General features: G+C 40.4%; 1 protein-coding gene across 2 annotated transcripts; it reads left to right on the top strand.

Annotated features, from left to right (window-relative positions):
* Positions 1–2,868: 2,868 nt before the first annotated feature.
* On the top strand, positions 2,869–12,597 carry slc35f2 (solute carrier family 35 member F2). 2 transcript variants are annotated; one of them, XM_014137073.3, is made up of 9 exons: positions 2,869–3,009; positions 4,611–4,734; positions 4,880–5,052; positions 5,694–5,821; positions 7,364–7,523; positions 8,597–8,753; positions 9,292–9,344; positions 11,701–11,855; positions 12,254–12,597. In XM_014137073.3, exons 1-9 carry the CDS (start codon positions 2,979–2,981, stop codon positions 12,380–12,382), a joined length of 1,110 nt encoding a protein of 369 aa, XP_013992548.1. In that variant the 5' UTR covers positions 2,869–2,978; the 3' UTR covers positions 12,383–12,597. The 2 variants fall into 2 exon arrangements, with proteins under 2 accessions (XP_013992548.1, XP_045549430.1); XM_045693474.2 differs by lacking the exon at positions 2,869–3,009 and adding an exon at positions 3,732–3,950.
* Positions 12,598–16,978: the final 4,381 nt, after the last annotated feature.

Raw genomic sequence — 16,978 nt, 5'->3', positions numbered from 1 at the left:
ATTTCATTTAAAATAGCTCGAAAAATCAAGTGGTTGTCTCTCCCCGTGCGCTGCGACCGAGGAAATTAGATTCTTTTGGAGTCCTAGCCTCGCTCGCACTGACGCATTCGAAATAGCATACCAAGTTTACTTTTGGACAAACAGGAAAAATACAACAGGAAAAATACAACAGGCAAACGTAAGTAAGAATCTTTCCTATGCTATGCGAGAGTTACGGTATCATACCTAAAAGGGCATGAACGTTTATAAATAAATAAAAAATACATTGAGAAATATGCTCAGTTCAAAAGTATGACAAAGTGTCTTTGTTATACAGGCCTATGCCAATAACTCATATATACACTTGCCATTTGGTTTCTTAATGTTATAGGCTAATGGAAAAGCAGTGATACAATTCATATATAGGTCTACACTACAGTATATTATACAGTATATTGCATGACAATTCAACTTCCATCAATTCTTAATTATCAAATATTAACTTTCTGGAGCATTCACTCATAAGGATGATAGCCTATAGTCATTTTATATATTTTATATTTATATACTATATATATATATACTATATATATATAGTACCAGTCAAAAGTTTGGACACAGTACTCATTCCAGGGTTTTTATTTATTTTACTATTTTCTACATTGTAGAATAGTAGTGAAGACATCAAAACTATGAAATAACACGTATGGAATCATGTAGTAACCAAAAAAAGTGTTAAACAAATATATTTTATATTTGAGATTCTTCAAAGTAGCCACCCTTTGCCTTGATGACAGCATTGCACACTCTTGTCATTCTCTCAACCAGCTTCATGAGGTAGTCACCTGGAATGCATTTCAATTAACAGGTGTGCCTTGTTAATTTGTGTAATTTCTTTCCTTCTTAATGTGTTTGAGAGATTCAGTTATCTTATGACAAGGTAGGGTTGGTATACAGAAGATAGCCCTATTTGGTAAAAGACCAAGTTCATATTATGGCAAGAACAGCTCAAATAAGCAAAGAGAAACGACACTCCATCGTTACTTTAAGACATGAAGTTCAGTCAATCTGGAAAATTTCAAGAACTTTGAAAGTTTCTTCAAGTGCAGTCGCAAAAACCATCAAGCGCTATGATGGTACTGGCTCTCATGAGGACCGCCACAGAAAAGGATGACCCAGAGTTACCTTTGATGCAGAAGATAAGTTCATTAGTTACCAGCCTCAGAAATTGCATCCCAAGTAAATGCTTTACAGAGTTCAAGTAACAGACACATCTCAACATCAACTGTTCAGAGGAGACTAGTAGTGGTTTCTTTGCAGCAATTTGACCATGAAGGCCGGATTCACGCAAAGGACACCAATAAGAAGACTTGCTTGGGCCAAGAAACACAGCCATTGGACATTAGACCGGTGGAAAATATGTCCTTTGGTCTGATGAGTCCAAATTTGAGATTTTTGGTTGCAACCGATGTGTCTTTGTGAGACGCAGAGTATGTGAACGGATAATATCTGCATGTGTGGTTCCCACCGTGAAGCATGGAGGAGGAGGTGTGATGTTGCGGGGGTGCTTTGCTGGTGACAATGTCGGTGATTTATTTAGAATTCAAGGCACACTTAACCAGCATGGCTACCACACCATTCTGCAGCAATACGCCATCCCATCTGGTTTGCACATAGTGGGACTCTCATTTGACCAAGAAGGAGAGTGATGTAGTGCTGCATCAGATGACCTGGCCTCCACAATCACCAGACCTCAACCCAATTGAGATGGTTTGGGATGAGTTGGACCGCAGAGTGAAGGAAAAGCAGCCAACAAGTGCTCAGCATATGTGGGAACTCCTTCAAGACTTTTGGAAAATGCCAGGTGAAGCTGGTTGAAAGAATGCCAAGAGTGTGCAAAGCTGTTAGCAAGGCAAAGGGTGGTTACTTACTGAAGAATCTAAAATCTAAAATCTATTTTGGTTTGTTTAACACTTTTTTGGTTACTACATGATTCCATGTGTTATTTCATCATTTGTTTTCTACAATGTAGAAAATAGTAAAAATTAAGAAAAACCCTTGAATGAGTAGGTGTGTCCAAAGTTTTGACTGGTACTGTATATATAATACAGTATAAGAGGAAATTATCTTATTAAACCCTAGGTCTAGCCTACTGCTCACATAGTGGGCTAACTGGCAACAGTGGGTTAAAAATTATGCAACAGGCGCACAGAACTGCAGGAGACTGAAATCAACACAAGACAAAGTTTTGAATGCTTCAAGGACGGCAAGATATCAGTTTCTACACAATAACATAGGCGTTATTATCATTTCACCATGGAATATTATTTTGTTTATATATACATATATGTCTCTCTCAGGCAAGGACAGGTCCGAACTCAGAACACCCCACAGTCTGCTTAATAATGAGTTCCCCAAACTACTTTTTTCCTCAAGTTAATTAAAATGTTATTTGTTAACATTTTGTATTAGTTCTTATATCTCACGAAGTTGATGGATGTTGCAGTCTAGCTGTCATGGGTGTTGTCTAAACTCTAAATATTGCAACATTCTGGTCAAATCAAAATAAAATTGTATTTGTCACGTTAGCCGAATACAACAGGTACAACCTTACAGTGAAATGCTTACAAGCCCTTAACCAACAATGCCGTTTTAAGAAAAATACCTACAAAAATAAGAATATTATATAATCTGGTGGTGATGATGAGGCGCTGAAGTGCCTTATCAAATATCAAAACGGTCTGCATCATTCCACTGTCGCCCGAAAGGAGTCCCTTCAGCACCACATCATAGTTTTGTTGCAAGCTCATGGGCTTGATCAAGAGATTGACGTGACACACCAGCCTCTTGGCCAATCTCAGAAGAGGAGGCGGTCCTTTGGGCCTGTCGTAAAAAACTGTGGGTTAGATTTACCCATTGAGGTGCTGTAGCCTGCTGATGTATTTGGCCACGAGAGTTATGGTACGTCTTTTAAGCGCTCGATTTAACCGTAACTTCAAATGAACGCCGAGGAGAGTTTAACCTATGCAGGTAGATGAACTACTATATTCTATTTAATGTTTAGTCTGTGGCGCGCGTGACGATGCCTCGCTAGATTTACTCGTGAGTGTATGGTGTTATATGATTGTAATGTTGTATCGTTGAAGTCAAGTTACTTTTGTAGTCTAAAATGTTGTAGTGGCTGAAAGCCTTTAGTAGATTGTGTTCGGTACTTGTTACTTTATTTGGCCACGTGTTTTAATAGGAAGGTGTGACCGTAACTCGGTTTCCATCCAATTTGGAAACCGAGTTATATTTTAAAGTATGTATTAAACAATATGCACATTTTCCCACCAGATATGTTTCCATCAAACTACCTTTTTGCGGATAAAAGGCTGCGCGTGATGCTGTAGTACACACATAAATAGCTTTTGCAGGTCTCGGCACATGCGCTCTAGCCAACAGCTCGCAGGTACAGTGCGGGTAGTCTATTTACATTAAGATTATTATGGATAAGGGCGATATTTGTATTTGTCAAACGGCATCGATCATCATGTCACCAGAATAAGAACCTCGAAATGTATTGCAAAGGAGTATGAAGCTCATCACCTTGCACATTCATCACCCTGTGAAGTTAATCAATCATTTCATCTGTAGCCTAACAAACTGCAAGCTTTCCCGTGTCGTAGTGGGAGGATCACACAACATATCGCGTGACTCTAAATGTACTTCGATATGATGGTTATAATATCTGTATCCCTTTCCGCTAAAATCTAAGTAGTAAGTCAACGTGCCTAAGGTGCTCGGTTCTTCTCTTGAATTATTTACTCATAAAGGCGTTTCCACCGCCATTTCTAGAATATTACATTTTACAGACACAAACAGATCCCACCACGTCGAACGAACAAATTGTGTGTTGGCAATTTATACCATTTTTACCGGCATTTCATGTTTCCATCAGCCTGATCGTGACTTTTTTTTTTATGCATCAGGTAAATCATTCGCATGAAATGGTTGGATGGAAACGTGATCAACACATTGTGACAGGATGTTGATGAATGTTTCAGATTTTGACAGCTCGATGAGTAAAAATCCAATGTTTGCTGTTTTTAGTTCAATTAAATGTTTATCATCTACAAAGGAGCAATTGCACACCATGCACAATTAGTATTTGTGTTGTTGCCATCCACAAATCGAAATGTATACCATTAATAAATACATTCAAATCAGATTTGAATATCTGATTTGGGCTATTGAAACAAATGAGGCCCACTCACTTTATCACAACCACCAGGGCTACTGTATGAAATGTCTTCCTTGATTAAAAACCTTTCTTATTAAAGGGCTGGGAATAGTTGAGAGCTGTAGGCTATAAAAACGTAGGCCTAATCTCCTTTTCAAAAACTAGTAATCTGGCATGAAAAAGATTGACACATAAAAAGATAATTAGCAGTGTTACCTTCCTTGGAGTGCAGAGTGCCTAGTTGAGCACAATATAATGAGGCCTAAATTCCAGGGGAGATTACTGCACACTGCTTGTCTGGGTCTTTGATGCAGACATTGTTAATAAAACTGTTCAGTTCCCTCTCTCTGTTTCATCTCTCTCTTATTCCCTAATCTGTCCCCCCCTTCTGTGTTGGTGGGGTTCTCAGGGATACCTCAGAAGGAAATGGATGGTTCTGAGCCTGCAGAGAGCTCTGACTGTGGACATGGAAGGAGCTGTTGGACAGCCTGTGCCAGGCTGCGCAGCTACAAGCTGAAGGGCGTTTTCACATGGTGAGCACAACAAGACAAACAATGCACAGACGCAACAGGCCATGCACAGACGCAACAGGCCATGCACTGACACAAAATGGGCATATTATTCTACAGTACATACATTTAAGTGATTTATTGATTGATGTTAACATGACCTCGGCAGGCGTCTGCTGAAGACCATCGCCATGGGCCAGGCCCTGTCCATGCTGATTTGCGGTACGGCGGTCAGCTGCCAGTACCTAGCGGAAGCGGGTGTGGAGACGCCCATGCTCCAGAGCTTCCTCAACTACGTCCTGCTGCTGCTCACCTACACTGCCTCGCTCAGCTTCAGAAAAGGTCAGAAACCGCCGCCCTGAATTCTACACATGCTAATGCTAAACTGAGTACATTGACTTACATTCGTTTTTGGTCGGAAAATGCTAATATTAGTGAGAATCATCACCTTCGTCATTATTTGCAGGGGCCAGTTAGAATATTTTACAAATGCATCCTTCCTACAGTTGATTCCTTGAGGATATCATATTTTTATACATACTTTGAAAGGTGAAAGCAAGGTTACGCCACCTTATTACTTTCACCAATTCAACCAATTAAGATCAGTGATTACTTCAAGGAAGAGAGGATGGAACGAAGGATGGAGGTATTCAAACAGGCCCTGGTCTTCCTGACCATACACTAGCAGTAGAGTTTGAAGCCACATAGTTCCGAATCTAATTGGTGATATTTGGGAATCCTACCTACTGGGATAAAAAAAAAAAATGTGATTATTAAATGGGTTGTGTTTATTACAGCATGCAAGGGAAATGAAAATGAGTCTTCATGTTTTAGACTGTTTTCATCCGTTTGGTGCCTAGTGATCACAACCGTGGCCTACACAGATAGACTAAAACAACAGTCCTGCTAACTCATAAAATATTACATTTTTTGTCTCACTCTGGATTCTCGCTTTCCTGTCACTCTGGATTCTCGCTTTCCAGGTGATGGGAATATATTACAGATTTTAAAAACAAAATGGTGGCGGTATTTACTTATGGGACTGACGGACGTGGAGGCAAACTACACAGTGGTGAAGGCATACCAGTTTACAACGTTGACCAGCATACAGGTAAGAAATTACTAATACCGTTGCATAGTGTGTTTTTTGGGTGAAGAATGACTCACTAATTGATGTATCTAGGACCTAGGTGATACATTGTGTCACCTGACCGGTTTTTCCAGGTGTGCCACAAATGAATATTCAAGTGCCTTTAGGGCTTGGAGGTATACCATATTTTACAATGTACCCAAGTGGAGGCTGGTTGAGGGGAGCTATAGGAGGAAAGGCTCATTGTAATGGCTGGAATGGAACGGTATCAAACATATGGAAACCACACGTTTGACTCCGTTCCATTAATTTCTTTCCAGCCATTACAATAAGCCTGTCTTCCTATAGCTCCTCCCACCAGCCTCCACTGATGTAGCGGTATTGATGCACAGACCGGTTTGGGTTTTTACTTTATCTTCTATAACGGTATTTTAATGTTTTGTTTTGTTAAATGTGATATGCCGTGTATAACCTCCATTTTTATAGTTTACACGCTACTTGAGTCATTTCTCTCCGCTCTCCATGCCGCTTTTCACACAGACCTAGCCCCGTCCCCTGTCACTTATGGAGTGCATTTGTTGTTGCTTGACCACGAGGCACTTACATTCAGTCAACGATATTGTTTCCACTTAGCTTCTTAATATAAACCCTCAAGCGTTCTATAATTACTCTTAGTTTGTTTCTTACGTCTGCAAACAGCTAGCTAGTTTGTATTTTCTTAGTAAGTTTTAGCTAAATCGGTTTAGCCACTAATGCTAATTGCTAGTTAGTTGTCTAGCTAACTAGCTAATAAATGTACTGAGTCAGAGCATAAGTAGCTAGGTAATACAACCTGATACCACTGATGGTGTAAGCCTAAATCAGCATGTTTGTGCAACAGTAACTTCTAAATCAGTGGAATAGGCTTAGCATGACTATTGGCTATATGAAGAAACATTTTAATGTAGCCAAAGATTATAGGGTCCCCTAGGAAACACTGACCAACGCTTTGGTTCCAACCCTGTCACAATAACTCATCCCTGGCATTTTCATTCGTTGACATGTCAAACAACACTGTATTCAATGTGTTATTTATTCTAACTATAGAATTAGAACAAACATTCTATTTCCAAAATTGTAACAGTTCACCCAATTGTTTTGATCTAAATCACAAGTCAAATCGCAAATGCAACATTTGGTTAAAAATAAGGGCAAGATTTTTTTGCCCATATTGTGCAGCCCAAGTGTGGAAATTATCAAAAATGAGTGCAGGAAATTTAGAAATGTTATGAGGAAATTATTTTGGGTTGAATTGAACAGTATAAAACAATCAGAATGGAGAAAGACCCATTGAAATCACTTAGAATGTATGTGTTGCCACCCTAGGGTCATGCATTACTCATAAAGCAAATGTAGAACTTTTATTATTCAAAATAATAAAATCCGGTAAAAATGTTTGTTTTTTTTAAAATACAGTGATATCATATTTTGACCATATCACCCAGCTCTAAGTGTCTTTCAGTTGCCTTGTATGCAATTGACATTTTACACCTGAAACTATACTATATGTGGTTCTGGTTGCAGCTGCTGGACTGCTTTGTGATCCCGGTGCTGATGGTGCTCTCCTGGTTCTTCCTGAAGACGCGCTATCGCCTGGTGCACTTTGTGGCTGTGGCCGTTTGTCTGCTGGGGGTGGGTGCCATGGTTGGGGCCGACCTACTGGCTGGGAGAGACCAGGGATCCAGTAAGAACACTACTCATGATATTTAAGCAATAAGGCCTGAGGAGGTGTGCAATATGAACAATATACATCTACTACGGCTAAGGGCTGTTCTTAAACACGATGCAACGCGGAGGTGCCTTATTGCTATTATAAACTGGTTACCAACATAATTGGAACAGTAAACACGTAATTTAGCTTCATTTAAAAAAAAATGGTAGTTTTGCTTCATGCCTGTGTTTTGTATTTAAGCAATAAGGGCCGAAGGTGTGTGGTATATGGGCAATTTACCACGGCTAAGATTTGTTCTTATGCACGACGCAATGCCTTAGCCGTGGAATATTGGCCATATATCACAAACCCCAGAGGTGCCTTATTGCCATTATAAACTGTTTACCAACGTAATTAGAGCAGTAAAAATACGTGTTTTGTAATACCTGTGGTATACAGTCTGATATACCACGGTTGTCAGCCAATCAGCATTCAGTGCTCGAACCGCCCAGTTTATAATGTCTGTTATAAACTGGATGGTTCAAGCCCTGAATGCTAATATATATATACCCTGGGGGGGGTGTCTCCTGGGTGTGGGGGTCAACCTACTGGCTGGGTGATCCAGTGAGAACACTACCTATTGTAATTTATTGTTATAACACTTTGGGCCTGTTTTCCAGACAGGTTAATCTCCAATAAATATGCTTTATAGTCTAGGACAAGGCTTTTGTCCACTTCTTTTGATGTAGAAGACCTTTTTATACTTAGTCAGGCATATCCATAGAGGAATAACAGCTTTAAATGTACCTCAGTGCCTTTTCTTGGGACATAAACAGTTCCATACATTCGGATCCGGAGAGGCCTTAGGGTTCACAGCACGGGCAAAGATAAACAGGCATTATTAAACTCTCATCACAAACCCTTAGAGCTGATTCCTCATATTATTAGCTCTGCAAATTACCTTAACTAACATGTCAAAGACTTTGCCTAAAATAACGTTAGTCTTTTCTCTATCTCCTCTCCCACCTTATATTTTATCTCATACTCTCCCTCCTCTCTACTCCCTTCATCCCTTTCTCTTTCCCTCCTTCCCTCTCTCCATCTAGCCAGTGATGTGTTGCTGGGGGACGGTCTGGTGCTGGTAAGTGCTGCACTGTATGCAGTGTCGAATGTTTGTCAGGAGTACACGGTGAAGAACCTGAGCCGCGGGGAGTTCCTGGGTATGATGGGCCTGTTCGGCACCCTGATCAGCGGCATACAGCTGTAAGACACCCCCTCTCCTCTCTCCAGTGTTGAACCGGTTCAAAGAGTCTTTCCTGCCTTTCTCCCCTCAGTATTAAAGGGAAAGTTCACTTTTACAAATGTAAGATTACTTAGCTTTCCTTTCGTTTTAGGCCAAGACTCAGTCTGAACGCAGTTTGTCGACAATGCAGCTTTTAAAGGCAATGTTACTGTGTTCACTGAGAATGCATTCACGGCAAATGCTGCAGATGTCGGCTCAATTGGAAATGACCTCTGCCTCATTGTCGACAGCCCGCGTTCAGATTGAATCCTGGCACTAGCTTATCTTCAAAAAGCAAACTATCCCTTTAACTTTTTGTTTGGTGCACTACATCAGTCAGTACATATTGTATTTATTATGGTACTTCCCCCCACATCATCCAGACATCACATTTTCATCACTTGGCCAGTTATTTTAGGCAAAATCTACCCATCAGAATGGTCTTGAAGGTGCTTTGTAAGTCTGTCGACCGACACAGTTCCTATTTGCAATCTTACCTTCTGTTGTCCTGTGTTGCAGAGCCATATTGGAAACCAGTGCAGTAGCAGCTATTAAATGGAACTGGAAAATTAGTAAGAATTAATTTTCTCCCCATATTTGATAACTCCCCAACTCAATTGTCAGTCATATACAGTCAGGTCCATAATTATTGGCAAGTCTGATAAAGATGAGCAAAAAATACTATAAAATAAATAATACGACTACTGATCTATATTGTATTATCCCAAAAATGTGGAAATTATATTTTATACTAATACAATTGATCAGAGGAATACATAATACAACAAAGTAATACAAGTCTCAAAAAGATGGGGGTAAAAGTTATTGGCACCCCTGTTTTCAATACTCTACCACCCTCCTCTTGTAAAAAATAATGACAGACTTTTTCTAAATTGTTTATGAGATTGGAGAACACATTGGGAAGGATCTTAGACTATTCTTCCATACAGAATCTTTCCAGATCCTTGATATCATTCATCTGTTCTTATAAACTGCCCTCTTCAATTCAAACCACATGTTTTCAATGGGGTTCAAGTCCAGAGACTGATATGGCCATTGCAAAATGTTGATATTGTAACCATTCCTTTGTGGATTTTGATTAGTGTTTAGGGTTATTGTGTTGCTGGAAGATTCACTTACAGCCAAGTGTCAGCATCCTGGCAGGGGCAACCAGGTTTTTGGCAAACATTTCCTGGTACTTGGTAAAGTTCATGATGCCGTTGACCTTAACAAGGGCCTCAGGACCAGTGGAAGCAAAATAGCCCATAACATATCAAATCAAAGTTTATTTGTCACGTGCGCCTAATACAACAGGTGTAATGGTGTAATGGTTACTTACACACTCTAAACAATAGTGCAAAAAAGGTATTAGGTGAACAATAGGTAAGTAAAGAAATAAAACAACAGTGAAAAATAACAGTAGCGAGGCTATATACAGTAACGAGGCTATAAAAGTAGCGAGGCTACATACAGACACCGGTTAGTCAGGCTGATTGAGTTAGTATGTACATGTAGATATCGTTAAAGTGACTGCATATATGATGAACAGAGAGTAGCAGTAGCGTAAAATAGGGCTTGTGGGGTGGTGGGTGTATGGCTATAAAATGTAAGGTACTTTTCTGCATATGCTTCTGTTTTTTTACACAAAAACCACCGCTGGTGTGCGTGGCCAAAGAGCTCTATTTGAATTTAATCTGATCATAGCACCACCTGGAGTTTGACGAACAGCATTGGCACTTGGATTGGAACCGGCGCTATGGTCAGACGACACAAATATAGAGCTTTTTGGCCATGCACACACGTGATGGGTTTGGCGGTAAAAAACAGAAGCATATCCGGACTTGAACCCCATTGAAAACTTCTTTTTTTTTGAGCATGCAATATAGCTCAGTATTTGTATTATTTATTTTTGCTTGTCTTTATTGAGAGTGCCAATAATTTTGGACATGACGGTATGTCAATTATGCCCAAGTTTGTTCTCATTTCATTTGGATAATAATCTCATTTACTCTAGTTACAGGTAACTACTAAAATAATGGAAACCCTAGAATAAATAAGGGATACAAAGTACTGTATATTGAAAGCAGGTGCTTCCACACAGGTGTAGTTCCTGAGTTCATTAAGCATTTAACATCTCATCATAATTAGGGTCATGTGTACAAATGCTGGGCAGGCCATTATTTTGGTTACCTTGGCTATGCCCCCATCCACAGGGCACGAGTGGTCACTGAATGGTTTGATTAGCATGAAAACGATGTAAACCATGGTTATCTGTCACCAGATCTCAACCCAATTGAACACTTATGGGAGATTCTGGAGCGGGGTCTGATACTGCTTTTTCCACCACCATCAGCAAAACACCAAATGATTGAGTTTCTCGTGGAAGAATGGTGTTGCAGACACTTGTAGAATCTATGCCAAGGTGAATTGAAGCTGTTCTGGCTTGTGGTGGCCCAACGCCCTATTAAGACACTTTATGTTGATGTTTCCTTTATTTTTGACAGTTACCTGTATATGCTCTGTATAAAGCTATTTTGCTCTGTGCAATAGTTTTACAGAAAGTGCTTTGTTTGTCCAGTAGAATTCCCTTCTGAGATTCTGGGCCTTATTCAGTAGGGCACATATTGCAGAACATTTTGAAACGGAAAACAAAAATGTGAATTTCTTATTGAAGAAGTCCAGGAAGTACAATCTCCATTTCAATCTGTTGCAAATGTTTTTTCCTCTTAAGTTGCTTTACTGGACACAATCCTGGTGCATGTTCAGTAGGACACAACGTTGTAAAATGCTTTGAAAAGGAAAACTCAAAATAAGCGTTTCATGATTGGACAAGACAAGTCCAGACAGTCCCTCCCCACTTCTTTGTTTCAGACCATTTTCTTCCATTTAGTGCCTAATGAATACGAACCCTGGTGTTTCCCTCCACAGTCGTACTGTTTGCGGCCTACGCCTTCTGCATGTATGCCCTGTACAGTTTCATGCCCCTGGTGGTCAAGGTGACCAGTGCCACTGCAGTGAATCTCTCCCTGCTCACCGCTGACCTCTTCAGCCTCTTCTGTGGCATCTTCCTCTTCTACTTTGTTGTGAGTTAAATATACTATTTTTCTATGGGTTTGCTCTTGAGCCAGAGGGGGTGCCCAAAATTGACAAAATTGTTATCCAGAAATTACTTTATTGGACAGAAGGAGGCCCATGAGCAAAAGCATATATTGTAAGCCTAAGGTGGATTCTGTTGTTTAATGAGAAGGCTTCTGTGGTTTGATTAGATTTACAAAAATGTATTAACATTGTCATGTGTATATGAAACATACAGCCAATGTTTGAGGTAAATACTGACTTCCATGTTTAACTAGCACCTTCTCACAAATGTTACTTCTCACAAATGTGTTACAAATGAGTTATACAGAGCAACTATAGCCGCTGATCCAGGGTCTGTGAAATGGATCAATCAAAACGTCTACCTCTGCCCCACGCGCCACAGTTCTCAGGCCTGTACATTGTGTCGTTTGTGGTGATCACCGTGGGCTTCGTCATGTTCAACGCTGTGCCCACCTACACGCCCGTTCCCGAGTCGTCGGACTCCGCCGGCGAGGAGGACGACGGAGTTTGACGTCCCTGCTGCCTTTGTTGAGGGAGAAAAAGACCACCCAAAAGACCCCCAGAAAGGAGAGACCTGTTCCAAGAGGGAGCAGAGGGCAGGGGGGCCAAGGAAGAGGGGACAGAGACGAGCAACAGGCATGCAGTGACATACGTTACAGAAGAAGACAGCACGAAGATGTAGCCAACTAGACTATGTTTAAGTTATTATTTCAACAACTACATAGATGGTAGTGTTTTCTGTAGTTGGATAGGTGTATAGTACCCTGCCAAGTACCCTGGTGCGCCAGACTGCATGGTACAAAGCGAGCTACACGCTACTATGTACCCAACAATATGGCTCATTAGTTTGCTTTATTAGGCAACTATGCAACCTCACAATATTTTTCTGCTATTGGGTTGATAATCTATATATTTTAGATTTATATTTTTATCAAAGGCTTACATTTGTGTTCTGCTTCCTTTTTAAACTAATCAGTGTATGGTGTGTTGATTACTATATTTCTTCTTCGACAGTTCCTCCAAACAGTATTTATTTCTGCGATTCCAGGTTTCTATAGTAGCCTACTAATACACAGTTGTCACTGTTTTTATGTTCTTTTGTTGCAGCAGGACTTCTGAAAACGAATAGGTAAATGAAACATTTGCGGTGTTTGTCTGCCAAAAATATGCCTTTGCCGAAGTGTTTTTGTATATTGATGATAAAGTTTTATATTCTCTTGTTTCTGGTTACATCTGTCATGGCTGTTGTGTTATCATTATTGTGCTAGATCCCTCAGTGACTATCTTGATGCTCTTAAGTTTTTGTCAACCAAAAATAATATTTCCAGTTTATGGAGACAGCCTAGAGAACAAACCAGAATTAATACTAGGCTATAATTGGAGAGAACCTGCATCATAGACAAGTTACAAGGTCTCTTGAAACTACAGATCGATATCCTAGTTCAATCAAATCTACACAGTGCACTTGATGTTGGATGGCAATGGAAATAACATCTCGACGCCTATACACCACATGACCAGATAATATTGATAGATAATTTAGAACCTTGAGGTGTGTGTGCAAACATCCAAGAGGTAAATAAATGATCAGGCCCTACACCCAAACAAGGGCACTGCGTTCATCCACCACTGGCCTGCTGGCCCCCCTACCTCTGAGGAAGCACAGTTCCCGCTCAGCCCAGTCAAAACTGTTCGCTGCTCTGGCACCCCAATGGTGGAACAAGCTCCCTCACGACGCCAGGACAGCGGAGTCAATCACCACCTTCCGGAGACACCTGAAACCCCACCTCTTTAAGGAATACCTAGGATAGGATAAAGTAATCCTTCTAACCCCCCCCCCCCCCCCTTAAAAGATTTAGATGCACTATTGTAAAGTGGTTGTTCCACTGGATATCATAAGGTGAATGCACCATTTTGTAAGTCGCTCTGGATAAGAGCGTCTGCTAAATGACTTAAATGTAAATGTAAATATAGCCTTATAAATGGCCCCTATTATCTTATTATATTGTCACTCATGCCTCATTTATACGTGGTGCTAACATGCATCCTTTGTTCTGATCCTATCCACATTCTGATTGTGGCCACATTATAGCGTTGCATCTACACATGGTAAAATGTTTCTTATCCGTCCACATTGTTAACAGATTAGCTGGTGCTTCCCTGTATTCAAATTCATTTACAAATATTCTTGTAAATAATATGGATTTATTGTCTAAAAATGTGTGCACAATTAGAATGTGGACAAGATAAGGACAAAGGCTGCATGTTAGCAGTGGTGTAAAGTACTTAAGTAAAAATGCTTTAAAGTACTACTTAAGTAGTTTTTTGGGCTATCTGTACTTTACTATTTATATTTTTGCCTACTTTTACTTCACTACATTCCTAAAGAAAATGATGTACTTTTTACTCCATACATTTTCCCTGACACCCAAAAGCACTTGTTACATTTTGACAGGAAAATGGTCCAATTCACACACTTATCAAAAGAACATCCCTGGTCATCTCTACTGCCTCCGATCTGGTGGACTCACTAAACACAAATGCTTCGTTTGTAAATTATGTCTGAGTGTTGGAGTGTGCCCCTGGTGATCCATCAATAAAAATAAATTTGTGCCGTCTGGTTTGCTTAACATAAGGCACTTTAAATTATTTATACTTTTCCTTCTGATACTTAAGTACATTTTAGAAATTCCATTTACTTTTGTATATTTAAAACCAAATACTTTTTTACTTTTATTAAAGTGATATTTTACTGGGTGACTTTAACTTGAGTCATTTTATATCAAGGTTTTATTTATTTTGAGTACTTTTAGCCTATAAAATGCTAAATATAGGCATAGGTCATGGAGAGAAATCATACTGGAGAATGTGTTTTATATTGGATATTAGGTTTTAGCAATAAGCGAATGAACCAAGCATGCCATAACTGATTATTTCTGGCTGGGTACTCTGCTGACATAATCTAATGTTTTGCTTTCGTTGTAAAGCCTTTTTGAAATCGGACAGTGTGGTTAGATTAAGTGTTCCCTTTATTTTTTTGAGCAGTGTATGATTTGGGATTTCAATCTTCAATAGCTCTTACAAGAAAAGCATGCCATGACTATGCAAATTATATATTCTGAATCGGGAGGGTGGAGAAAATACACAGCTTTTGTATATTTGAATTATTTTACTTTTTTTTGCTTTAAATTTTCAATAGCTCTTACACAATAACCAATTGCTTTAGGGATTGTCTCTTTCAGGCTTAAAGATGTTCTCCAGCTATTTTTTTTTTACTTTTACTGTTAAAAAGCAGTATCCCAAGTATACATACAGTAGAGTACACACAATAAAGGGTAAAACAATATAGATGTTTTTAGCAAGTGTTTTTAGACACAACTGCAAAGTTCAAGGATCAGGGCATTCAAGGACTTGGTCTGATGGGAAGTTGTGATGTCATCAGTTCCCCCCCTTGCTTGAGGAACAATAGAGGCGCAATAGAGAACAAAAGAGGAAAGCTTGTGCTATATAATGACTTACCTGGACCACCTATTGAGATGTGCCTTTTGTTAAGTAAATCAGTTGTTAAATTAGGTGAAAATGAGACATGAGTGCTACATTAAAGTGTTAAATTGCAGGTTGTTGGGGTGGGAGGAGGAGGAGGGTGATTAATGGACGGACCCATTCACTCTGGCTGCAACACCACGTGTGATTAAGTCCACCTGCAAATCAGCATTTAGAACTAGAGCATGAGGAAAAGTGTGTGTGTGCGTGTGATTGAGTACCTCTCCTCCTGCTCTGAGAGAAAACAATAAGAATATGGCTTAAAAAAGATCTCCCTATTGATAACTACAATGTTGTTGATCCATCCTCAGTTTTCCCCTATTACAGCCATTAAACCCTGCAACTGTTTTAAAGTCACAATTGGCCTCAGTGAAATCCCTGAGCGGTTTACTTCTCCCGCAACCGAGTTAGTAAGGAGACCTGTATTTTTGTAATGACTGGGTTTATTTATACACCATCCAAAGTGTAATTAATAACTTCACCATGCTCAAAGGGGCCCCAGGTGGTAAAAGTAGGCAACAACACATCTGCCACGCTGATCCTTAACACTGGGGCCCCTCAGGGGTGTGTACTTAGTCCCCTCCTGTATTCCCTGTTCACCCACGACTGCGTGGACAAACACGACCAACACCATCATTAAGTTTGCTGACGACAACAGTGGATGGCCTGATCACCAACAACGATGAGATGGCCTATAGGGAGGAGGTCAGAGAACTGGCAGTGTGGTGCCAGGACAACATCCTCTCCTTCAATGTGAGCAAGACAAAGGAGCTGATCGCGGACTACAGGAATAGGCGGGCCGAACAGGCCCCCATTAACATCGATGGGGCTGTAGTGGAGTGTGTCGAGAGTTTCAAGTTCCTTGGTGTCCACATCGCCAACGAACTATCATGGTCCAAACATACCAAGACCGTCGTAAAGAGGGCACAACAAAACCTTTTCCCCCTTAGGAGACTGAAAAGATTTGGCATGGGTCCCCAGATCCTCAAAAGGTTCTACAGCTGCACCATCGAGAGCATCCTGACCGGTTGCATCACCGCCTGGTATGACTACTGCTCGGCATCTGACCATAAGGTGCTACAGAGGGTAGTGCGAATGGCCCAGTACATCACTGGGGCCAAGCTTCCTGCCATCCAGGACCTATATAATAGGCGTGTCAGAGGTAAACCCATAAAATTGTCAGAGACTCCAGTCACCCAAGTTATAGACTGTTTTCTCTGCTACCGCAAGCGATACCGGAGCGCCAAGTCTAGGACCAAAAGGCTCCTCAACAGCTTCTACCCCCAAGCCATTAGACTGCTGAACAATTCATAAAAATCACCACCGGACAATTTACATTGACCCCCCTTGTACACTGCTGCTACTCACTGTTTATTATCTATGCATAGTCATTTCGTCCCCACCTACATGTACAGATTACCTCAACTAGCCTGTACCCCTGCACACTGACTCGGTACCGGTGTCCCCTATATATGGCCCCGTTATTGGTATTCTTATTGTATTACTTTTTTATTTTAGCCTACTTGGTAAAAGTTTTCTTCTTGAACTGCACTGTTGGTTAGGG

Source organism: Salmo salar, chromosome 13, assembly GCF_965601325.2.
Source record: "Salmo salar chromosome 13, fSalSal1, whole genome shotgun sequence".
In the NCBI taxonomy this organism is placed as follows: Eukaryota; Metazoa; Chordata; class Actinopteri; order Salmoniformes; family Salmonidae; genus Salmo; species Salmo salar.
The sequence above is the reverse complement of the archived record's forward strand: the minus strand, read 5'-3'. Positions and strand labels throughout refer to the sequence as shown.

What these genes read in the sequence shown, in the direction of transcription:
- slc35f2 (XM_014137073.3), top strand. Translation starts at nt 2,979, where the DNA reads ATGAACGCCGAGGAGAGTTTAACCTATGCAG. An exon ending in CAACGTTGACCAGCATACAG is followed by an intron (nt 5,822 to 7,363) that starts GTAAGAAATTAC and finishes TTCTGGTTGCAG; the next exon opens with CTGCTGGACTGCTTTGTGAT. An exon ending in TAAATGGAACTGGAAAATTA is followed by an intron (nt 9,345 to 11,700) that starts GTAAGAATTAAT and finishes TTCCCTCCACAG; the next exon opens with TCGTACTGTTTGCGGCCTAC.